Genomic DNA, 26,819 nt, shown 5'->3' on the forward strand with positions numbered 1-26,819 from the left:
TTAGTCTTTTGGACGAAAATACTTATTAATCGTATTTTAGTCATTTCAAAATGTGTTCGTCTTCGCCTAGTTTTAGTCATCGAAAACTCAGACAAATTTCGTCTAGTTTCAGTCGACAGTTCTCAAAAGTTTAAGTCCACGAATAAATAAATAAATAAAAGGTTTCCAACAATTTCGAAAGAACATAACAGACCAGCACATAACTGTTGAGTCTACAAGGACATCACCATTTTCATGATAACACACACTCAGCAGGAAAACAGCACATTTTTTGCAATTAATTAAACTAACCTGGATGCCACAAACTATGTAAAATATTTTCGAAGTGTTTAAGAAGTCACCGCGCTAAATGCTAATGCTAACGCAAACACTATGCTAACGCTACAAGTTAGTTTAGTGTGTGATGATCACTCAGCACAGACCTTTAAAGGCTAAAGCAACATGGCATATCTTGCCAAAATAAGAAAGCAAAACTTACCAAGCAGCACCTTACACATATGTTTCATAAAATGAGCCTGGCATGGCCACAAACTTACTCACAGGCCGGTGATTAAGCATGTGTGTGGGGCAGGGGGAGGCGCAGTATGTCACATGAGTGACACGACTGAACACTGCTAAATGTGTTCTAACTACACATACAATAAGAAAATATCACACATTGTGAATTTATGAGGGAAACTATGGCAAATTTTCATCTCGTTCTCGTGTCGTCAGACGACCACTGGCATCCACCTCATTATGTTTTAGTCTCCCAAGACACGTTTTCAGCGCGTCATGAAAAAATTGTTCGTTGACGAAATATTTTCGTTATCGTCATAGTTGATGAAAACAACACTGGGGCATCCAAAAACAACACTGCAATTCAGAAATCCATTGAACACAATAGTACCAATTATTTGCATTACTTTATAAGTGCATTTAGCTGAATATAATTTTTTAAACCAAAAACACTACTCAAATAGTTTCTCTTGCCCGGTCGCTTAGCAACCTAAGAACAATTTTCCAGTGACATCAGTGCAAGCAGTGAGAGAATTAGGTTCCCCGTCCTCCACTCTGAAGAGGCTGTTTTGAATGAAGTTGCAAATCAGCCTTCACTGTGTAAACAAAAAAAAAAATCAGATGTACCAGCGCAAACCTACAGAACTTAATCAAAAGGGAGCCGTTTTTTAATGCTAAAAAACCTTGGATGTGTCGGTGTTATTATTTTCCTGCAGTCTGCATTCCTGTGTGGACATTATTTTGCAGACGCGAGCTGTTAAGGCCAAAGGATTGGCTGCTTGACATCTGACATCATCGCATTATAACCTTCCCATGAGTGTGTGTATGCGCGCACATGTGTACTTCCACGCGTCATTACCGTCGGTCGTTCCTCCTGCGTCGGAAGAGCTTTTTGGTGTGTGCAATCTCGGCCTCATTAGGAAGGGGTGGGAAGACCTGTTAGGAACAAATCAGAGAGGCTGCTGTCAAGGCCACAAATGTGCATTAGATCACAGCTTAGAAACTTTCTACGCAGGTAAAAATGCATTGGAAAAGCACATGCTATATACAATATGACAAAATCCAGGATGATTTTGTTTGAAATAGCGCTTCTTTTCACGAAAACTGAGTTCAACAAATGACTATTTCAAGTCCTAAAAACTGGGGAATCGTAATCCATCAGCCAATTATCATCACAGTTTTCACGGGGAAAAAAGTATGATTGGTGATTGGCGATCCCATCTTTTAATTCTCGATTCTGAACACCGAACACCGATCACCCGAGATTCAATGCTAGCCTGTGCACTGGAGTTAAAAAAAAAAAAACAACAACAACAAAAAACAATTCAGCCGATTGTCGGTGACTAAAGCCGATTTGTAAGCAGATATTTGAGGCCGCTATATATATATATTTTTTAAAGCACGTTAATTATGAGAGGAAATTCGAACACTTACTCCATACAGTGAATGTATACAACTAAATATTCCTTCTGTTACTTCATTTTGCAACATTGGTCACTCTGTGGTGCAAAATCACAACATAACAGTTATCCTGTTATATCGGCTAATGTCGGTCGATTTTTAAAAAAGTCTAAATATTGGCCTAGTGATAATATCGGCCTGGTGATATATCGGTTGACCTTCATTAGAAAGATCAACACCCAAAGACTGAACGTAATTGTTATCCAATTATATCGTGTATATATTGGCCAACAGTTGATCTTGGGGGAAAAAAGTCCATATATTAGCCCTATATATCGGCCTGCCTAAATATCGATCAACCTTAATTATAACTGCAGAATGACATTGAACATGTTCACGTCCATGCAAACAAACCGACAATCCTGCCAAGCATTACAATAGTGCTGCAACGATTAATCGATCAACTCGAGTAATTTGATTGGAAAAAAGCTTTGAATCAAATTTTGCTGCATTGAGGATTTGTTTAATTAGAGTGACGTTGTAATGGTTTGTTTTAAATGTTCCAATTATTTTACTGATTTGGATGGATACACTGCCCTCTAGTGGTAATAGTGAGTATGCCATAACTTGTCTAACATGGCTGAAACCAGCTGTTCCCTGTTAAGACCAACATAAGGTATTTGTTTGAGCTAATATATATATATATTTTTTAATACACTTGTAATTTAGTTTAGAAGTATATTTAACAGTTTTTTTTTGTGGGAATTTGTGTCTGAACGATTTGTTATGAGCATTGTAAAAAAACATATATATTATAGCATTTAAGCTAGCGGACTTTTGCTATGCAGGTCAGCCAATTGCTCTTTTGTTGTACTTAAATCCTCATTTATTTATTTTTTTATATCATTTGAGGCTAAGCTCAGTTTCATTTATTTTTAAATGCATTTATTGCTCTTGTGAAATCAAAGTGCAATTCTGCATAGATCGAAGAAACACTCAAGAATTTAGTTTTTATTACTGGTGCACGACAATTATCGTTCCGATAATAGGAATTATGACGTGATCCCAATAAATCCAATAACATTATTAATAGGGCCGATAATATGTACTGTGCCGGCTGGCTGGGAAATCAGTTGACCATTTGCGGGGCATTGCTGCCACCTGCCGGTCTGACCGGCATCTATATCTATAATTTGGCCCACAAACTCATTCACTTTACACAGTGCTGTGTCTAGCAGTAGCATTGACAATCGTGAATGCTTTCTGTTACTTACGTTTCCGCCTAGGAAATATATGTCAGTCAGTATTTATTTTTCCCATAATATATGGATGTGCAATATATGTTTACTTCAATGGTGAAGGGTCATATGTACAGAACTTCATAAGTTGTTGTGTTATAGAAGCCAGCCAATACTTAAGGCTAGTAGCTCAAACTAGTGTGCTATGCTATACATACATATAATAGTTGTCGTGTAATGTTAGTCCTGTCAGCATGCTTGGTAGGATTTTATACTATGCAGAGAAGAAACCTCATACTTTATTTAATATGGGTTTACTCACTGCCGTATATATTGATTGCCATTAATCCTTTTTGTTCTACCATATTTTTGTTATGAGGAATGAGTGATAAACCTTACTATATAATGTTTGCATTTTACAGTGTAGGTTATAAGTTAGTAAGTTATTGAGAGGCCTTTTGGTTATTGATAGGCTTGCTGTCCTAACCTGTCTCCCAGGTTAAAAAATTTGTTTCATGGACCAAGACCACAACATTCTAGTTTAGCACCTAATTTTTTTATCTGATGACAAAGCACAATACCTGTTGGGTTTATGTTTTAGTTCTGTGCTCATTGTTCAGGAAACACATCTTCAATTATATTGACTTATTGATTGCGATTGACTCAAATGATATTTATTTGAAAAAATAAATATTGGCACTTTTTTGAAGTCGAGACTGTACTTGTCTTTGTTTTGTTCATTATAATAATGTTCATGTCATTATGAAAACTCTGGTGAGATCAAAGGCAAATCTATGTTGGATCCACCATTATTATTATTTTTTAAACCTTGAGGTATTCAAAAACTCGGGTGAATATACATTTAAAAACATATATTTATTATCGGTTATCGATATCAGTATCGGCTTTGAGAAGCAGGAAGTTACCGATATCGGTTTAAAAAAATGCATATTGTGCACCCTGAGTTTTTATTGGCATTTCATGCACTTTTGAAAGTGTAAGTGTGTATCTTAGCAAGCCAAAATAAATATTAGTGCAAGCTTAAACACGTATTTCTTCTGCATATCCTAAAATTTATTCTGCAATGCATTAAATGTTCGTAATCTGATTACTAGATTATTCAAACTAACTAAGTGATAGAATGATGGATTACCTAAACAATCGATAGCTGCAGCCCTACATCATAAGTAATGTTGACTGGAGCCCTTCCACTTACTACTGGCCGATACAACAATATGACAAAGGAGAGCCTCAATAAACTGGTGGTCTTATCCTTGTCCTCGGTTTAAAATGGCGGATTAGATACGAGAAGGTCTGTGCTCTGATCATCAACCCATATCTTAGCCCTGGACTTTACGGCCTTCCCTGACCTTGTCATCTTTATGGTAGTGCCTCTCAAAAGCAAGGAGGTCAAAACATGGCTGCTGCATCATCATTGTCATTCAGAGTGCCTTGATGAGTTGGGCGAGTGCAGAGTCAGCGCATTGTAGCCTTTGAAAGTGCTGCAGAGATGCAGCTCAGACACTTTATTAGCCATCTAATTAAGATCTACTATATAAGAAAATTCTGTGTTACAAAGATAAGGTGGCTGGCAACCAGTTCAAGGTGTACCCCGCCTCCTGGCCAATGTAAGGGCATGCTTCAGCATCCTCATGACCATCGTGAGAATGAGCAGTATAGACAATGTATGGATAAAGTAACAATAATACAGTAGAAATAATGCAGTGAACATCGATCTTTACTTTTAAAACATTGTCTATTTGATTTTTATCTATGTGTAAATGTAACCTGGGACGTCAGATTGATTGTTCCATATCGCCGCCATGTATTTATTCCACATATCAATCTGGGAAAGATTCAATCGAGACCTGTTTCGTGGGAGGAAACTTAACAATATATTTTGCTGCTAATGGGATGATGGCTCTTCTCGTCACACTTGCGGAAAAAAGTAATTTCCAGTCAAAAAAAAAAAAAGCTTTTAGTTGTGTTTTTTGCGCCATTCTTAATGAGGAAATTAATTGTACAGTGCCCTCCATAATTATTAGCACCCCTGAAAAAGATGTGTTTTTTAGCTTCTAATATATTTTTTTAATTCAAATAATATGGGACCTTTATGGAAAAAAAGAGAAAAATCCAACCTTCAATACAAGTGCACACAATTCATTAAGTGGGGAAAAAATCCCACATAAAGAAATAAATTATTTGACATCATATAATGTGTGTCACAATTATTAGGACCCCTGGTGTTAATACTTTGTATAACCCCCTTTTGCCAACAAAACAAGGTCTGGGGACTGAGATGGCCATGGGAGGAGCTTGATTTTGTGTCTGGTGAACCAATTCTGTGTAGATTTGGCCATATGTTTAGGGTCATTGTCTTGCTGAAAGACCCATTGATGACCCATCTTCAGCTTTCGAGCAGAGGGCAACAGATTTTGATTTAAAATGTCCTGGTATTTCGAAGCATTCATGATGCCATGCACCCTAACAAGGTTCCCAGGGCCTTTGGAAGCAAAACAGCCCCACAGCATCACTGACCCACCCCCATACTTCACAGTTGCTATGAGGTGCTTTTCAGCATGCGCATCTTTCGTGGCACGCCAGACCCACTTAGAGTGTTTGTTGCCAAAAAGCTCAATCTTGGTCTCATCTGACCAAACCACAAGGTCCCAGTTGAAGCCTGGGACCGTGTGTATTTTTGTGTGAGGCGATATCCTTATAGACTACAATTACCGTATAGACCCTACCCACGTGAGGTCACAACTCCGCTCTCCTGAATGGTACCGCCCACTTGTCCGTCAAAACATAGTGTTAACCTGTTACGGCTACGTACATTTCTCCTATTTACGGCGTGTTTTTCTGCTCCTTAACATTAATAATCAAAATGGTGAAGGCGTGTGTGGCTGTTGGTTGCACTAACAGAGAAGATGGAAGGAGAGACTTGAAGTTTTACCGTATTCCGAGGGATCCAAAGAGGAGAGCGAAATGGACGGCTGCAATTCGACGTGAAAACTGGGCACCAAAAAAATCACCACAGACTATGTAGTAGTCATTTTATATCCGGTAAGATGCATTTAAGATATACTTAGAGGGTTTTGGGCTGACAAATAACCACAGTTAAGATCATTGCGAGGCTAATCGCCGACAACATACGACGTAGTACGACATAGTTTCAAATTCAAGATGTTTGTGACTTCCCTTTCTTCCACCATCGTTATTTTTTTAATAATATTTAGCTGGTACCAAGTGAAAGAAACTGGCCTCGTCTACGGGGCTGACAAATAACCACAATTAAGATCATTGCTAGGCTAATCGCCGACAACATACACGTATGTATGTAGTGAGAGTGCTATCGCTAAACCATATAAACATTAAAAGCCTTAACTCCATTGACAAACGACATTAGACTTGACAGTGGATGTTAGCAATAACAAAAGATTTTGAATTGAAAATTTCGTAACTCACCTTTCCAAGCACAAGATAGATTCCTGCCGAATTTTCGTGGACGAGGACCTGTTTCACCCAACCAGCAACGAAGTATTTATAAGCCTCCAAGCTCTTGAAGTTTTTCAAATATTCGTGAGAATAGGCTGATTTTGTGTGGACAAGATAATTGTAAATATCAGCGTAGCAGATGTCAGGCAGACAGGGCGAAGACAGTGGGTCGAAAAACATCGATTTGGGCATCAAATATGGATCTGGCGACTGTATAGAACGAAGCTTTTCCACATAACGCCTTTTATGCAACACATCCAGTGAGTTTACGGCATCAGAAAGCACCGGGTCTTCCATGAAATGCATTTTAAATTCCTCGATCAATTGAAAACAATGCTAATACAGAGACAAAATGACGGACAAGTGGGCGGAACCACACAGCGAGCACGTGGTTTTGTGACGTCGGTGGGTAGGGTATATTGGCCCGAATATAAGACTGTGTTTTTTTTCATTGAAATAAGACTGAAAAAGTGGGGGTCGTCTTATATTCGCGGTCTAGACATTATACCTATTCACGACGCTAGATGGCGCCAGATATCATTGAAGCGATGTTCTGTCATGACAGATCTCAGCTACTCTCAAGTTAAACCAGTTTGCATGATTTTATTGCAATGTTTTCCCTTATTCAGATTTGTTTCAAGAGTACAATTACAGTTAGACTTCACTTTGATGGTTAATGCAGTTATTGCAATTTTGTTGTTTTATCACAATAGATTGGTATATTGCAATTTTGTTGTTTTATCACAATAGATTGGTTTATTTACATTTCAAAAACCAGAAACCATTCATTTACAAATGTGATTGCACTTTAGTTTACATATTTAAATGTTCAGATATTAAGATTTCTCTCAAATATATTGTTATAATCATTTGTTTCAGATGTGCTGTAATTATTTTCTGTATAAAAATTAATTTGGTGTTCAAAAAGTCTTGAAAAAGAGGGGGTTGTCTTATAATCAGGGCCGTCTTATATTCGGGCCAATACGGTATGTGCTCGTCTTTCAATGTTCATTCGAAATTGTTGGAAATCTTTTATTAATTTATTTATTCATGGACTAAAACTTTTGAAGTTTACAGACGAAAACATTTTGAGTAATTGCAACTAAAACTAGACGAAGACGAACGCATTCCGAAATGACTAAAATGACTAATAAGTATTTCGTCCAAACAACACTGATTAACCGTCCACTCTATATTAGGAGTAGGAACTTCTTGGTACCTCACGATACGATACGATTTGCGATACAAAGCTCAAGACAACGATGATCTGACGATATGGCGATACAACAATTATCGATATATTGGTCAGGAAATCATTCTAGGAAATTCTACTAATAAACTAATAAACAGAAAAAACAAGCTTCTGTTGTGAATTGGAATGACTTTTTTACAAGTAGACGTCTAATCCCTTTGAACTGGGAGGGATGGCAGCGAATGAACAAAAAAAACAAGCTTCTGTTGTGAATTGGAACGAGTTTTTCACAAGTAGACGTCCCATCCATTTTAACTGGGGAGGGAATGTTCATTTGCTGCCCTCCCTCCCACTTCAAACGGATTGAACGTCTATGCCCGTCAGTGGCAGCCAGTGCTAGGCAATGAGGTAATTTTGGGCAATTTAAGGTCACTTACCTATTGATTTTCAGTTACTTCCTGTTGATTCGGGGGTATTTTATGGGTCACTTCCTGTTAATTTCGAGTTACAGAACGGGAAGTGACCTGGGAATCAACCAAATGAATACGCAGTGACTCAAACTCAACAGGAAATGACCTCCAAATACCCTAAAATGAACAGCAAGTGACCTATAAATGCCCTGAAAATCGGACAGAATGACTGAATGCTCTGCTTTTGAATGAACAAATGTTCCCAGTCTAAATGGATTGGGCGTCGAGCATCATCAATGGAGCCTTAGAGTTAACTAAGACACTATTTTGGTGGAAGATTTTGGTAGCAACTTGTTGGTTCCATTTTATTATATATATATTTTTTTAGACATTGACAACTTTTTAAAGCAATATCTCGATTCTTGGCAGGAGCATATCGATAACCTTTTGGGATACGACGTATCCCGATATATGACCATTTCGATATTTTGTCACACCCCTACTGTATATAGTGCACTTGAGTCTCAACGAGAGGATGTTGTCACACAGTAGCCATGAGAATTTCAAGACAAATCACGCAGTTTCCCGATGCTTGCAGGGACGATGCACGTCGCATAGCGCAAAGGAAACAATGTACGGTAGATAACAAACGGCCTCGCTTTAACCCGGCTGTATGGAAATATCCCAGGCGTACCAAGGAAGGTCATGATCTCATTACCATTGTTGATCGTTTCATTAGAACGAACGCTGCTGCGCTCGTGATAGAGGTGTACAGAACAAGGAAGGAAAGTAAGGAAGCAGAGAATGCGAATAGAAAACAGAGCAACTGTTATACGTAGCGCAAAAAGTGACGCGCATTTTTTTCCCCAGTTCCTTCAAATAGAATAAAAATTCTGGCACCATTTTTGGAGCGCTCCATTGTTTCACTCACTCTCTCTCTCTCTCTCTCTCTCTGTTTATTTATGTTACTGGGGAATGTGGCCAAAGCAATAAATATAAAAGTTCCCCAAGAGTAGCGTTACAGGACAGGTTGTTGAGAGCACTGAGGATTGGGGGGGAAGAAGTGCACAAATGACAACATGAGATTGTAAATTTAAGGCCATGAGCACATAAAAGATGGAGGGAGGGACTCTAAAGTACAACACATTCCCATAAGGATGAATGATACTGGTTTCAATCTACAAATGAGCTGCATCCAATAAAATCCCATCTACCTGAACAAAGCTGAATGAAAAAAAAAAGTCATACAGTGTTATGTTCGAATTAAAATGACAGATTTATTCATTTGAATAGTGGCTGTGGATTTTTTTAAAATCCCTCACTTTACTTACTGGTGTTTAGGATGTGTCTAAAGCTAGGCTGCGCTCCAGCTTGCTTGTTTGGAAACACGGTAAGAGTTGTTTTCTTATCTTGGCAAGAGAGACTATGCAATGCTGCTTTAGCCTTTAAAGGTCTCTGCTAAGTGATCATCAGATGTTAAATGTAACTTCTAGCAGAAGCGTAGCATTCGCGCTAGCATTAGCTTCAGAAGGGCGAGTGTCCTCTTAACTCATTTGCTCCCGAAAATGTATAAATACGTTCTATTTTTAATTGTTTCAGTGTCCCAATGACGTGTTTATACGTCTTTTACGTATTTTTTTAACAAGAGACATCTCTAGGTTCTGATTCAACTTAGCTCCAAAGCACAAAGGTGAAAATCCATTTTAAAGCAATAAAACTGGAGGGCAGTAGCGCATTTGGTAAGACCCCCAACCCGATTCAACGGAATGAACGGCCGGCTGCACGACTTGGGGCACCGGTGGAAGATGACCGAATGGACGTCCGGGATGCCAGGAGCGAACGACCGAGCAGGACAACCGGGAGGATGCCCGGGATGCCAGCCGCTGGACAACAGAGAAGAACGACCGGGACCACCAGTGCAGCGGACGATGCCGTTGAGTCCGTGCTGGAAAGACTCATAAATATCCATCTTTGAGGGAATGAGGGAAAAGTTTACCCTGGCTTCATCTCTCAGTTGGTTATGTGTAAATAAATTGTTACTTTACTATCAAAGCTCTATTTGTCTTGTTCTTTATGTTATTTTGTAAAAGGAAAACATTATTCAGATGTTTGGGATGTAAATAAAGCAAAAAAATAGCTGTGTTAAAGTCAAAGTTATGTTTGAAATGTATGCTTTTACAAAAAGCATAATTTCTGTTTTTTTCATCAGAAATTGGAAAATTGCTCAAACTAAGCTATTTTCTAATGCTGATTTCTAAAGGATGGAAAAAGATATGAACTAACTTTTATTCCTGCTGAAAGAAGAGTCTATTCCTTCTTTTGGTGGGTTCCATGTTTATATAGCAATAGAACAGAATTTTCTGTGGGCCTTGCAAAATCAGTCAAAATCCAGTAAAACGGCCGGGAGCGAAGGGGGTTGCTCCGGTGAAAATGGCTGGGAGTGAATGAGTTAAAACACTGGCCAGTCTAAAATCATCTGGGTTTTCTGGTCAATAAATCTAGAGGCAAGCTGTTGGCAAAATGGCATTTACCCAACATCCCCCTTGAGCTGTTTTGTTTGGTAAATGAACAGTTAATGGGAAATACTGATTGCTTGCAACTTCTGGCTAGACTCTAAGAATGGCAAAAAAATCCCAGACTTTCCAGTGTTAAACGCTTGGACATTTTTTTACATGCAGTTCATGGCTTCCAGGTGGGTTTAATTGAAAATGTACTTCTTTTCCTGCGGAGTGTGGATTATCAACACCAAGTTGGTGCTGTCCTTGTAGATGCTACAATATGTACTAGTCTATGTTCATTCGAAATTGTTAGATACATTTATTTATTTTTGGACTAAATTTTGAATTTTACAGACGAAAACATTTTGAGTAACTGTCAACTAAAACTACACGAAATTTGCATGAGATTTCGTCGACTAAAACTAGATGAAGACAAACATTTTAAAATGACTAAAATATGACTAAGCTTAATAAGTATTTTCGTCCAAAAGACGAAATTTAAAGGGCTGCCAAAAACAATATTGCCAGCAATCTTTCGTTAATGTTACTGAACAGGTGTCACTCTTTTGTCTTTTGGGTAGCTTAATTTATTGGCTGCCATTGACAGCGATGGACATCCAATCTATTTGATCTAGAAGGGCTGGCAGCGAACGAACATCCTAGGTCAAATGGTTTGGTCGTTTACTGGTAACAAATTAATTTAAATTCACTGCAGATGGATAAAGAGTCACATGACTGGACGTCTATCAGTTGCCACGTTTACATGGAGCCAAATGTTCCAATTACAATCGGAATATTTGTTCAAACCGAATAAATGTGTTCCATATAAACACCTCATTCGGAATGAACAGGCCCAAACCGAATGGAATTTCATTCCGATTCACAGGGGTGGAATATTCCTTTTCCCAAACCGATTAGAAGTAAAATTATATCATGTAAACAGGGAAGCGGAATGGTGTCTGGTTGCGTTCTTTCTGCGCATGCTCCGTACTGACGTGGTGACGTCACTTGGTGACGTAAGTAACGTCACTTGCAACATGGCTTCCAAGCACACGCACAGCGCACCCACACAACTTTTTAAATGAACGGCGTATCATTCTGAAGTTTTGTTTCCACTCGAAAAGTTAAAACAGCAGCTGATCTGACGATCGATCTCCATGTTTTGCAACGTGACGCTTTGTTTTGATTAATTTGCGCATGTCAGACGGCAGTTGTCAAACGTCCTTTCGGAATAAAGGCAGTCACATGTAAACGCTGGATCGGAATAGATGAAGTGACATGTAAACAGCTGATGTGAAATTTCCATTCGGAATGATTTGAATCGGTATGAATAAAAGTCAGCATGTAAACGTGGCTATTGTCAATAGTACTGAAGCCTTAACCTTGCGCTCTCTCTCGCCCCCTTGTGGTGGGATGACAACTGGTTTGGAAGGTGCTTTACCGTATTGGCCCGAATATAAGACGGTGTTTTTTGCATTGAAAATAGGCTGAAAAAGAGGGGTTCGTCTTATATTTGCGATCTAGACGTTATACCCATTCACGACACTAGATGGCACCAGATATCATTGAAGCGATGTTCGGTCATGACAGATCTCAGCTACTCTCAAGTTTAACCAGTTTGCATTATTGTATTGCAATGTTTTTCCTTATTCAGATTTGTTTCAAGACTAGTTACAGTTAGACTTCACTTTGATGGTTAATGCAGTTATTGCAATTTTGTTGTTTTATCACAATAGATTGGTTTATTCACGTTTCAAAAACCAGAAGCCATTCATTTACGAATGTGATTGCACTTTAGTTTACAGAGGCAAAATAACATGTTTTCTCTCTCAAATATATTGTTATAATCATTTGTTTCGGATGTACTGTAATTATTTTCTGTATAAAAATTTGGTGTTCAAAAAGTCTTTTTTCAAACTTGAGTCTTGAAAAAGAGGGGGTCGTCTTATAATCAAGGCCGTCTTATATTCGGGCCAATACGGTATTAGATCTGCAGCAGGGACTATATTTGACATGTAAAAAAAACAACAACGATTGCATTCATTTAACCGTGACAGTCAAAGTCGTGATCACAATAGGATTCATTACTTGAGCAGCCTAATATCATGCAGGAACCTATGAGTAGCTATAACCTCAACAACTACAGTTGTGGTCAAAAGTTTACATACACTTGTGAAGAACATAATGTCATGGCTCTCTTGAGTTTCCAGTTATTTCTACAACTCTGATTTTTCTCCGATAGAGTGATTGGAACAGATACTTCTTTGTCACAAAAAACATTCATGAAGTTTGGTTCTTTTATGACTTTATAATGGGTTAACAGAAAAAGTGATCAAATCTGCTGGGTCAAAAATATACATACAGCAACACAAATTAGCAATTTTGGCGAATCATTGACTTGAACAAGTCAGGAAAGTCACTTGGAGCCATTTCAAAGCAGCTGCAGGTCCCAAGAGCAACAGTGCAAACAATTGTTTGTAAGTATAAAGTGAATGGCACTGTTTTGTCACTGCCACGATCAGGAAGAAAACGCAAGCTATCACCTGCTGCTGAGAGAAAATTGGTCAGGAGGGTGAAGATTCAACCGAGAATCACCAAAAAGCAGATCTGCAAAGAATTAGAAGCTGCTGGAACACAGGTGTCAGTGTCCACAGTCAAGCGTGTTTTGCATCTCCATGGACTGAGAGGCTGCCGTGCAAGAAGGAAGCCCTTGCTCCAAAAGCGGCACCTTAAGGCTTGACTGAAGTTTGCTGCTGATCACATGGACAAAGATAAGACCTTCTGGAGGAAAGTTCTGTGGTCAGACGAAACAAAAATCGAGCTGTTTGGCCACAATGCCCAGCAATATGTTTGGAGGAGAAAAGGTGAGGCCTTCAACCCCAAGTACACCATGCCTACCGTCAAGCACGGTGATGGTAGTATTATGCTGTGGGGCTGTTTTGTTTCCAATGGAACTGGTGCTTTACAGAGAGTGAATGGGATAATGAAGAAGGAGGATTACCTTCAAATTCTTCAAGATAACCTAACGTCATCAGCCCGAAGATTGGGTCTTGGGCGCAGTTGGGTGTTCCAACAGGACAATGACCCCAAACACACATCAATGTGGTAATGGAATGGCTATATCAGGCTAGAATTAAGGTTTTCGAATGGCCTTCCCAAAGTCCTGACTTAAACGCCATTGAGAACTTGTGGACAATGCTGAAGAAACAAGTCCATGTCAGAAAGCCTTCAAATTTTACTGAACTGCACCAATTCTGTCAAGAGGAGTGGTCAAAGATTCAACCAGAAGCTTGCCAGAAGCTTGTGGATGGCTACCAAAAGCGCCTAATTGAAGTGAAAATGGCCAAGGGACATGTTACCAAATATTAGCGCTGCTGTATGTATATTTTTGACCCAGCAGATTTGATCACTTTTTTCTGTTCACCCATAATAAAGTCATAAAAGAACCAAACTTCATGAATGTTTTTTGTGACAAAGAAGTATCTGTTCCAATCACTATCAGAGACAAATCAGAGTTGCAGAAATAACAGGAAACTCAAGACAGCCATGACATTATGTTCTTCACAAGTGTATGTAAACTTTTGACCACAACTGTAATTTGTGCACTAATAATGATCTTTTAATTGCTCAAAGACAATTTGATGAGCAGTACTTAAAAGTCTGATCAGAAAACCCGCACTGACAGTCGACTGCTGTTGCATTCGACGGAAAGTCAAGCTTATATGTCAGGTATCACGTCAACGCAGAGTATTTTCTTGTAAAAATCCCTGTAGTATAGAATTCCCCCCAGTGTCAGGTTTACTTGGAGTTTGATGATAGCTTCTCAGGGGCTCTTTTGATCTAACTCTGTAAATGATGCTCACACGCGGTAAAGAAAGGGGAGATTTGGAGCCATCAGTCAGGTACAGTGGGTGATCGGTGAAAGGAAGCGAAAAGATGTGAGGTCCTGACATCCACATCTCATTAAATAAGCGTGATCTGAGGCCGAAGCCACAGTGGAGCGCCGACAGATAGACAGCTACATCAAAGCAGCTGGTGGTCTGGATGCTGGAGGAGATGGAAGCCATTGTGGGATCAAAGTGTCGAGAGGCGTGGGGAACTGTAGTACCCTATAGAAATGTAATCATGCAACACCCACTGCTACAGCATAGGTTTCATGTGCTAACCCTCTGTTCTTGCCAAAGCTCCCAAGTGAGACTTCAATCATACGTGCACGTTGTGCTAAATTCTAATGACAGCGAGCTCATCATCTTAGAGGAATCAATGCTAGGCTTGTTTTACTCTGGTTTGCATTAAGAATGTGTTATGTGAAACTGATTTAGAACAGTTCCCCAGTGTCTAAATTTTAATCGAAACACCTCAAGGAACAAGAACTTTAGTATGGTAAACCCACGCTTATATGAGTGGCTTGCAACTTACAAACTGGCCTAGTTGCATGTTTATTTGTTCATGTTTTGATAGCTATTTGCTAGGAAAAACTGACTTTTTTTGTTGTTGTCTTCCTGTAACGCCCTAAGATGCGACTGACTGACATTTTGGGTCTTCTAGGTCACAATCTTAACATTTGTTATATAAGTATTAAAGCGGAGGTTCAGGATTTTTGACATTAGGATTAATTGCGCTAGCTTAGCCACTCCGGAACCCTGAAACTAACAAATAACTTGCAAATGAAACGGAATTTGTTGAAATCAACTCCACCAACTAACTAAACCGAAGATTAAGCTTAATGTAAAAAAATCCTGAACTTCCGAAGAATAAACAACAACAACAAATACACTGCATATGTTACCTTTAAACATAGTGGTGCTATTGTTAGCTTATTATATTTAGCCATCGGTTCGGATGAATATTTACTTTATTTTTCCAATTTAGCAATAGTGTTTTTTTTTGTTTTTGTTTTTTTTTAGCTATCGTTAAAGTTGCCAGTAGTGGATGGGTTTGATTATTTGAGATATTCACAGCTTTCAGATTGCCAAGCAGACAAAGATTTGGAGAAAATGGAATCCTGCAGTTCAAAAGGATGAGAGTTTCTTCATTACCTGCAACCAGAACTGTTGTGCAGGTTCACACCGCGAAATAGCATGCAAATATGTATCTGGTGTATCCTTCGTTACAATTCGTACATTTATCAGGTTGGGAAAACTCCATTTTGCACATATTAGATCGAGTTATATGCCATGTATTCAGTATTTTAAACAAAAAATAATTAGAAAAATTATTTTAATAATTATACAGTTGTACCTCTACATACGAAGTAAATTCGTTCCAGGACCGTGTTTGTAAGTCAAAATGGTCGTATGTCGAGCAGGATTGTGCCATAAGAATACATTATGATTCAGTTTATTGGTTCCACAGCCTGAAAACCAACTCTAAATTCTTTAATAAATACTGCTGGTACTATTACAAATGGCAACTACACATAGGAGACCAAATAAATTATTAATAAAAACCGGAATAATAAAATAATAATTCCTGGAATAATGTCACGAACCGGGGTCTAATGTGGCGGACGTGTTTTGTGTGCTGTACCTGAACGCACCGCGTCGCTGATGTGAGACAGAGAGGAAGAGGTGCGGTTTAGATTTTACTTTCTCTTTTAATGTTTTGTTGAGAACACCGTCAACAACGGCGGACAGAAGGCGTGTTGTATTGGACAAGTTCTGAAAGAAATGATAAAAGCCTGACGAAGCTGGCGATTTCTTTGCCGATGTTACCACATTAAATACCGTATTGGCCCGAATATAAGACGGTGTTTTTTGCATTGAAACAAGACTGAAAAAGTGGGGGTGGTCTTATATTCGCGGTCTAGACATTATACCCATTTTCCACGCTAGATGGCGCCAGATATCGTTGAAGCGATGTTCTGTCATGACAGATCGCAGCTACTCTGAAGTTTAACCAGTTTGCATTATTTTATTGCAATGTTTTTCCTTATTCAGATTTGTTTCAAGACCACAGTTACAGTTAGACTTCACTTTGATGGTTAATGCAGTTATTGCAATTTTGTTGTTTTATCACAATAGGTTGGTTTATTTACATTTCAAAAACCAGAAGACATTCATGCATGAATGGGATTGCACTTTATATACATATATTCAGATATATTCATATGTTCAGATATTAAGATTTGAATGAGGCAAAATAACATGCTTTTTATTCTCTATTGTTATAATCATGTTTCAAAAAGTCTTTTTTCAAACTTGAGCCTTGAAAAAGAGGGGGTCGTCTTATAATCAGGGCCGTCTTATATTCGGGCCAATACGGTAATAGTAACCTTAACTTACCAAGACTGGCGAACGGAGGTCAGAGGAGGACCGTCGAGATCGTAGACATTCTATGGCCGTATTGTTGAGCCAGTTCACGGATGCGCACCCCACGCTCATATTTTTCTATTATTTCCATCTTCATTTCAATAGTAAGCGCCACCTTTTTCCTTGTTTCACCACCTGCACTAACCTTCTTGGAACCTGTGTTCATTTCTCTCAAGAAAATCCACCGTACGTCCGTCTGTGGCGCTGTAGTCGTCGGATGTAGAAACAAATGGAGAGTTTAATTTTACGTCGGATGTCGAAAAGACCGAGTGTCGCAGCGATTGTATGTCGAGGTCCCACTGTCATTTAAAGCAAAAAAAAAAAAAAAAGTTTATAATAGGATAAAGAGTTTATTCAATAGACAATTTGTTTCCAAGATGATGACGTACCTATAAATCGGACTAACACTCATTTAATTTGATTTTGTAAAGAATTCAAAAGAAAGCCATAATTGCTCCAAAATTTTCAGGCCAACACCAACAACTCACAAAAAGAGTAACATCTGCATTTCTAAACTCTTATCTTGCAAACCTAAGTGAAGGACCCGAAAGCTTATTTAACAACCTTTAAAAAAAAAAAAAAAAAAAAAAAACTGAGGTGTTGCTAAAAATTGAACTTAATCAGAAATAGTCATTTCAGAAGTCAAACTGTCATGACGTGTGTTCATAAAAAGGAGTTATTATAAGGAGAAAAAAAATGCAATATTAGTGATAGTTGATTATCAAAACAATTAATGGCGTTCAAAGAACACAACCTCATAGCTTAACATCAGATGACACTACCTCCACATTATTGTCATTGTTTCCCTTCAACAAGTATTTTTGTTGCATTATGGCTAAAAATAAACATATCTTGGTAATACAAACTCCTCATCGGAAAGTGTCGAGAACCAAAGCCTCGGAGGTGTCTAAGGAGGGAAAAAGACCAATGGGGTCGAACTGCAGAAGTGACCAGCAAATATTTAACATAGTGCAGGATCAAGAGCAGGAACAATAGCAGGAAAAGCCCACAGGGTGGGGGGTTACCGGTCACCATGACCCCCCTAGCTCCTCCCTAGATGTTTTTCAGCTGCCCACCAACATTTGAAGGATGTGGGGAACCGCAAAGGACGTCAAGTGGAGCGCAAGGAGGGAGGATGAGATGCGGGGAGAAGGAGACGTCAAATATCAAGCGCGATGGGAGATGAAGTCAAAATGGTAGGGGGGAAGAGAAACATGAAAGAGATGATAAAAGGTAAAATCTGCCAGTGGAATGCAGTTGACAGCTGGCAGATACACTGCCACAAAATAGAGTCCAGCCCAGACATCCCCCTCCCTAGGTCCACTTCCCAAGTCCTGCTCGGCTGCACGTACGCGTCCAGGCACAGGGGCCAGGCAGTCTGCGACACATCTCAGCTCCGGCCTGCCTCTTTGTTCCTGGGCCAGCGAGCGGATATGTCCTCAATGACTGCTCTCACCTAACCTTCCCTTTCTGCTGCCTTTCATTCTTTTACAACATTGTAATCGTCTCCCGGTACAACAACACTGCTCATTCCTTAACATACTAGAAAAACTGTCCAGTCATTTGGAATTGGGGGTTGTTTTCTTTGGCGTGGCTTTGTTTTTCATGTGATCCTGGGCCGAGAAGGGATTCTTCTTTAAGCATTATGTAAAAAGCAATAATTTGTTAATTTTGTTTTCAATTGAAATAGGACATTTTGCTACTGTTCGTCAAGTAGACATAAAAATTTCTTTCCGCTACTAAAGTCTATTTTCTTGATGCTTCTGCAGGTGATGAATGCTGCACTGAGTGTTTGGACTATAAGTCGCTGATCTTTTGTTTGGCCGGGGGTGCGACTTATATTCTTGAAATTATGAACACATTATTATATAGTTTGAATTTCACATGTTAGTTTCATAATCCGCAAGAGGGCACTCAAGGCCTGTGTTTCAACATTGGCGGTAACTTATAAAGGCAACTGAGAATGGCTGAACAAAATTAATAAAAATAAATATAAAATCAAATAAATTTCCCCCCCAAAATGCGACGTACACATACTTTTTTTCCTCTTCATTGCACATTTACGGGCTGGTGTGACTTATACTCAGGTGCGATTTAGAGTCTTGAAAAAAAAACCGTTACTTGTATTATGACGCTATATCGTTTGCCGATTAAAAAAAAAAAAAAAAAAAAGTCACAATCGGCACAGAGTGTGATTAAAATGAAATCGCTTCAATAAACCAGCATCTTTACTATGAGTAGCCGCCAGCCATCGTGTGGCACTCATGAGGTAAGGAAGATAAATTCCTACTTATAATGTGCTAGCAGAGGAACTAGCCTCCACCTACTTTACGAACAAGAACAAATAATACAACTTCATTGAAATCAAAGGTCGTTCAAACTCACAGTTTTAAAATTAAACTAAAATGATCACATAAGAACAAACTAAACAGCATAACTATCAATTAAGGAAAGAACTGGAACAATAAGAAAGAATTAGTACAGAACAAGAAGATTGAACGTTATTTCCATCTGTAGAGCTGCAACGCATGCTGAGGTGCATGAGGGATGTTGGACGACAACAGTATTGACAGCAGGAGGTCGCATATTGTCCATCTCTCCCAAGGGAGCAGTGATGGCCAAATTTGGCCAGTTGGATGGATGGATGGATGGATGGATGGATGGATGGATGGATGGATGGATGGATGGATGGATGGGTGGATGGGTGGAGGGATGGAAAATAGTACGAGAATAAGTCATTATTGTGTCTGGCTATGGTCGATATTATGTATATAGAACTAGATGCAAAATGACAGACTCGCTGGCGTTGGCAAACAGCCGCCATCTAAAAGCAGTAGATGCCTCTGTTAAAATCAACAGTAGTAAAATATCTTCAAATTATAATCAATGGAAGAATTTATACTAATGCTTCATCGTAGCTCCCAGCTAAGGTACATGTATGCAAAAGAATATATGTAAATGTTTTCTCCGTGAGCTTTTGAAAAATAAACATCTTTGTGAATGTGCACTCCAGTGGAAAGAACCTTCATCACGTTCAAGTTCAAAGACTGATATTTATATACAGGCTAAAAATAGCCCTGTGAGAAGTTCATATAATTTATAAACTTCCTATTAATTTTACTAATAAAAAATTATAAATAATAAAGTTATAATAATAAATAATAATCCATATCCAAATAATCATCCAGAATTTAAGACATTAATATAAACTAATAAATTTTTAAACTTTAAATTTTTTGACCGTGCCTCTTTATTTATTTTTTGTATTTTTTTTTTTTTTTTTTTTTTACCCTGCTTTTTAAATGAATCAGAATCAAGAATCGCTCAGAACCGGAATCGAAACATAGAATCGGAATCGTTCAATTTCAAATGATGCCCAACCCTAGTTGTCCCATCCCTAATAAATGGAACATAGTGAAGTGTTATTTGGTATTCAATTGATGACAATGAGGAAAAAGAAGATTATGAGAACCACGGTAAAAGGTCGGCACACCCAATCCTTGGGACACGTGAGGTTAACCCCATCCTTCAATAACTGGAAATAACATTCTTGGCTCGTGATGTATACAATGAGGAAGGCGTCCTTAACAGTGCGGTTGGGCCACTTTTGGCTTTAAATGCCACATTAATGCATCACCGACCCAAAGGCTGAGAAGGAAAGGGAAGACGTTCTGCCTCGGACGAAAGGGAAGGAAGAAAAGGGTGACATTATTGAACTGAAGCCATCTTCTGACACCACGGCCAAACACAAATCACCTTTCGAAAACACAATGCTAAGTGTCTGATGGTAATAGTAAGTGGTCACACATCTGCAGAATCAGTTACGCACATTAAGTTCACTTGTTGACACATTTTTCAGGAAAACATCTGACTATCCGGTCTCAGGAATATACGGTACTATGTGCAAAGGAACGTGGACAATATGCATTTTCCAGGAAAAAAATTAAGAAACCACCGCAGAATTCCGAGTTTCTCCATTTTTCTAATTATAAACCTTAAGTAAATTCAACATTTGTATTTGAATCTATAAAGGTACTACAAAATTGGAACATTAAAATAGTCAAATTTGCCTAAAAAAAGATACAGTATATATAATGTATATTTAGACCACAACTGCGCATAGCACAAAAATCTGTTTATAATGCGAACCACACTTTTAGACTCGTCATGATGACTTTTGATCAACCCGCCTTCTCACACTCTTTATGACCCGTTACAAAAATTATAGCTTCCCAAAACAAAGTTCCTGCTCAGCCTCTGCGCGCCTGGCTAGCCACTAATTAGCTACCTTGCTCAGTTTGCCAGTGTTGGTACCTCAATAATAGGTGGGCGGATTCAAATTGCTGAAGCTAAAGTTCTGGAATATTTCAATAAGTCAAAAAGGTCAGTGCTGTGTGCAAACTGGCTGTTTACATCCATCGAGGAGCTATAAGATGACTGCATAAGCCCCAGAAGATGACCTTATTGATAAAGTAGAATATACCCAAAGACACACGCCAAGGGGTTAGTTATTACTACTACTTTTTTTAATTACCCAAAATAGTCACTTGCCCTACAAAGGGTTAATTGTTCTGTAAACAGCCCTAGGTGAAAAAAAAGTTTGGAACCCCCCTATGTTAAATGAACTTCTGTTAATGTTGTACACATAAAGAACCACCAGGAGGCAGGGTTGCATTTTAGAGCGGTTTGCACCGCAGTTCACCGATGGACCACTGGATGTCACCAGAGGGTAATTTATAGTCAGCCTCTCTTCACAAGCTCTATTCACAAGCAGGGTTGCGCTTATATTTTTGCCTGTTACCAACCAGAGTGCAATCTCTGGAAGAAATATTATCTATCAGTGTGATATTTACCCTGTAGTATGGCTAGAACTACAAAATAAACAAAAAATAAAGAAACTTACAGTGCACAGGTGGGGTAGAAACCTCTCTATGTCATTTAAGTCTATGCCATCATCTTCCTCAAACTTGTTTTTGCTCATCCTGAAACGGGGGAAAATTACACCATCAGGCATTGAGCAGCAAATGATAATATGGAACATTTTCAACATGCAATATTGAATTTTGCATAAAAAATGGCAGATCATACCCCTCTCTATCGATGTGCGGCAGGTGCTTTGGCGCAGCTCTTGAGTGTTTCCTGTGAAAGTGGCTGAAGTCTAACTTCTCTGGCTGCACGTCCCAACCTGTCCCCCTGCGGCCCAGAGACAAACAGAGAATGATGCTTAAAAAATAAATTACACGTCCTCAAAATAGTTGATACCCCTCTGGTCACCCATTGGCTGCCATTCACAGCACGAGATGTCAATCCATTTCCTCTCTCGGTTAAAATGGATTGGACGTCTGGCGTGTTTTGTGTAGCGCATACAGTGCTGGGCATAAGTATTGGCACCCCTGCAATTCTGTCAGATAATGCTCAACTTCTCCCAGCAAATGATTGCAATTACAAATGCTTTGGTAGTAATAACTTCATTTATTTTGCTTGCAATGAAAAAACACAAAAGAGAATTAAAACTAATTAAATCATTATCATTTTATGCAAAACTCCAAAAATGTGCCGGACAAAAGTGTTGGCACCCTCAGCCTAATACTTGGTAGCATAACCTTTAGACAAAATAACTGCGAACAACCGCCTCAGGTATCCATCAATGAGTTTTTTACAATGCTCTGCTGGAATTTTAGACCATTCTTCGTTGGCCAACTGCTCCAGGTCTCTGAGATTTGAAAGGTACCTTCTCCAAACTGCCATTTTCAGATCTCTCCACAGGTGTTCTGTGAGATTCAGGTCTGGACTCATTGCTTGCCACTTTAGAAGCCTCCATTGCTTTCTTTCAAACCATTTTATAGTGCTTTTGGGTCATTGTCCTGCTGGAAGTCCCATGACTTGTTGGGGAGCCTCAGCTTTCTCACACTGGGCCCTACATTATGCTGCAAAATTTGTTGTTAGTCTTCAGACTTCACAATGCCATGCACACGGTCAAGCAGTCCAGTGCCAGAGGTAGCAAAACAACCACAAAACATCAGGGAACTTCCACCATGTTTGACTGTGGGGACCGTGTTTTCTTTGAAGGCCTTGTTTTTTTTTTTCTCATGTAAACTCTATGTTGATGCCTATTCCCAAAAAGCTCTACTTTTGTCTCATCTGACCAGAGAACATTCTCCAAAAGGTTTTTTACCTTTCTCAGGTAGGTTTTGGCAAACTCCAGCCTGGCTTTTTTATGTCTCTGGGTCAGAAGTGGGGTCTTCCTGGCTATCCTACCATAGAGTCCCTTTTCAGTACGGGTTGACACTGTTGTACCCTCGGACGACAGGACAGCTTGAACTTGTTTGGATGTTAGTCAAGGTTCTTTATCCACCATCCGCACAATCTTTCGTTGAAATTTCTCATCATTTGTTCTTTTCTGTCCACATCTAGGGAGGTTAGCAAGTGCCAGGGGCTTTACACTTATTGATGACACTGCGCACGGTAGACACAGGAACATTCAGGCCTTTGGAGATTAACTTGTAGCCTTGAGATAGCCCATGCTTCCTCACAAATGTGCTTTTCAAGTCCTCAGACAGTTCTTTGGTCTTCTTTTCTCCATGCTCAATGTAGCACACACACAAGGACACAGGACAGAGGTTAACTCAACTTTAATCCATTTTAACTGGCTGAAAGTGTGATTAGTTATTGCCACCACCTGTTATGTGCCACAGATAAGTAACAGACGCTGTTAAGCATCACATGAAATTTCCAAAGGATGCCAATACTTTTGTCTGGCCCATTTTTGGAGTTTTGTGTAAAATAATCATGATTATAATCCCCCCCCCCCCCATTCTCTTTTGTGTTTTTTTCATTGCAAGCAAAATACATGAAGATATTACTACCAAAGCAATTGTAATTGTAATCATTTTCTGGGAGAAATTGAGCATTATCTGACAGAATTGCAGGGGTGCCAATACTTTTGGACAGCACTGTAAAAATATTTTTAAAATGATATCAGATAACATCGACATCGGTTTTTCATTATCGATTTTGGGCCAGTATGCATGTTAAATGAAGAAGCCTTCTGCCTTTGTACAGGGCTGGTCAAAGCTTGGCATAGCATTTATGCTTATTGACCATTAGATGTCTCTCTAGACTAAGATGCTTGAGATTTGTTCAGATCATTTCCATTCATGGTGTAAAAATTAAATGAAATATAAACGATTGAAAAATAATGAATATGTCAAGTCCACGACCGCATATATCGGGATCGGATTTTACGAGTTGGACAACATCGGAATATCGGCTATCGGTTGAAAAGTCATTATCGGATAACTCTAACTGTGGCCGTGGAAATGACTTGACTTATTTGAGTCTGTGAATATAGATGTGATGTGCGTAGCAAAAAAACTTCAAGTTAGTGAGCAAAGCACTCACCCGCATGAGTCCATTGTGTTGGCAGCCCATATGTCTGTGCCTAGGATGTCCAAGGAGACGTCTCTATTTCCATTCTACAATACAAACACCAGAAAGGAAAACATTATCAACGCATACAAAATCAGTATTTGACATGAAACGTGAATTGAGCTAGCACCTTATTGGAGCTTTTAAAATGGTTGTTTCGACCTCTACTGCCAGATCGGGAACCAGAACCTGGTCTGGACCCAGAGCTAGGCCTGGAACCTGAGCTTCCGTTACTGCTATGCTCCCACTCATCCTGCGCAGAGTGTGAAAAACAATTAATAGACTTTTTCCATCCTGGAAAGGCCAACTCCAACCCTGTAGAACACACATACTGGCTTAGAGGAACTTCTTCCTTGTGATGACGTCCAGCTGCCTTCTTTGTAGTCGTTGCAGTCGTCTGTCCACTAGAAATGAGACAAAAACAAGAGGATGGACTTATTATTAGAATTATGTGATACACCCCAGTGTAGGTACATTACTACAAAACAAATACTACACAACAAATGACACCAGTCAATAAATCAGGAATTGTAATTATTAATCACTATTTTAATTGACACCCTTAAAGCTGGTCAAAATTTGATTGTAGGAGAAAATTCCAAACTCCCAATTTCCCAAATATTATTAATGAAAATTGTTTCATTATTTAAAGGGAACCTCTGACTTAAAGACTTGTAGGCTCTAATAAGCCACAATTGTTCTCTTTTACAAAAATATTGTATTAGAAACACATATATTATTGCCATTTATTTTAAAAATCTGTAATATTTAGTACAGTACATGTTTTGACCTACGGAGGGCGCCATATTTAACACACGCAATGCACGTTGGGCGTGATGACGCGGTTTGGCTGGACTGGGACAATCGCTGTGCTAGCTAGCAAGCGAAGCTAGTATGACGACTGGCATAATTTTGTGACATTCTGCTGCTAGTCAGGTTGTTTTGTTACAGAGCTGTGGGATGAGTTTTCAACGTCGTACCTGCACCCAATTCCAGCTCATCAGCAATGTCTTTAAACCGATCCTAGGCGGTTTGACGAGATACTGACTTGCTGCAATTTGACAGTTTCTATATCCCTTCGCTGCTAGTTGCACCATTGCCTTGTTTTTTTGTCTGCCTCTCACCGTTATTGTCCCTCGTTTTTTTTTTTTTTTAATTGATCCCGACCTGCTGTCACGGACCCTTTTTCTGTCTCCCTTTTCGCGATTGTTTCGCGATTGTTTTTTTGTGTGTGTTCAATAAACCCTTTTACGCAATCCCTATGTTATTGTTTTCTGCTTTCTGTCTGAAATGAACCGCATTTTCCAATTTCGTGGTCAAGCCAGCCGCACTTTCTTTTTGGTTACGTTTCCCTTTCAGGTTTTACGGCACAGACCGACAACACATTTGGGTTGCGAATGCTTAATAAAGGGGGTCCTCAATTAGCGGACCGTGGTCCACGACCGGACCATGGCACACTCTCTGCGGTCTAGAGCATTGTAATGTTGACCAAGAGTCACCCGCTTAGTTAGGTTGCAATTATTTATTTTGGAAACTTGAAACAACACACGACCGCTGTCTGCTGCAGCCGATGCACAAGCAACCCCCAAAGCAACGACAACAACAGGAAGGCACGTCTCTCGCTCTCCCGCACCTCCCTCACTCCCGTAAGTCATGTGGTACATTCAGGAACGCATGGAAATACCCCCGCTATATTATAACCCCATTCGTTACAATATATTATTTGTATGAGTCGCCGATCTATCGCTATGTGCTACTATTCTATGGCTAAGTTCTGTTTCATTTTAGTTAAATATCATCCATGTTCCAAATTCTGTTGCCATCTCTATGACAACGACGCGCTGATTGGCTGAGAGAGCGTGCATGGATGCACTGACTGGCTGAGAGAACCTTCATGCTGCTAGAGCAGTGTGAAACACGAGTCGCACCCGGCACTTTGCAATGTTTTTAAAAAAAAAAAATTAATATCCCACCCAGGGGTCGCGTTAACCGAATATTTTCCGTCGTTGACCGGTTTTTTAAAACGGTGACGGAAAAAACTGAAGTCCGTCCGTCATTTTGACAGGTTGCAATTCACACCCCAGACCACAGGGTGGCATATTAATTAGCTATTGTCTCTCTTAATGCAAGACGTCGTTGGCTATTCTGTCAGAATATTGTAGCGTCACCGTGGTCTTGCGGCAGCACCGTGATTGACACATCAACGCGAGGTTCTTATTGGTGCACCCGGTGTGCCAGCGCGTCATCCAATTGGTGGACTAGATTGTCGCCTGTGTATAGACAAGTTTCTGAGGTACTTCCGGTTGACTTCCTTATGTCTTCCTTCCCCTTCCGTTTCCGCCTGTTTA

The 26,819-nt window shown here is 39.4% G+C and overlaps 1 protein-coding gene across 3 annotated transcripts in view; it reads right to left on the reverse strand.

The window, feature by feature from the left end:
• The window catches only part of ctif (CBP80/20-dependent translation initiation factor), a 197,518-nt gene that overhangs the window by 50,987 nt on the left and 119,712 nt on the right, over positions 1 to 26,819 (reverse strand). For all 3 annotated transcript variants that reach the window (XM_057818177.1, XM_057818175.1, XM_057818176.1), the window contains exons 3-8: positions 24,804 to 24,875; positions 24,602 to 24,724; positions 24,445 to 24,518; positions 22,132 to 22,236; positions 21,947 to 22,025; positions 1,358 to 1,434 (exon numbers count right to left, since the gene is read on the reverse strand). In XM_057818177.1, the coding sequence (XP_057674160.1) occupies positions 1,358 to 1,434; positions 21,947 to 22,025; positions 22,132 to 22,236; positions 24,445 to 24,518; positions 24,602 to 24,724; positions 24,804 to 24,875 (530 nt within the window). The remainder of the gene's footprint in view (positions 1 to 1,357; positions 1,435 to 21,946; positions 22,026 to 22,131; positions 22,237 to 24,444; positions 24,519 to 24,601; positions 24,725 to 24,803; positions 24,876 to 26,819) is intronic.

Source organism: Corythoichthys intestinalis, chromosome 17 (assembly GCF_030265065.1).
Source record: "Corythoichthys intestinalis isolate RoL2023-P3 chromosome 17, ASM3026506v1, whole genome shotgun sequence".
Lineage (NCBI taxonomy): Eukaryota > Metazoa > Chordata > Actinopteri > Syngnathiformes > Syngnathidae > Corythoichthys > Corythoichthys intestinalis.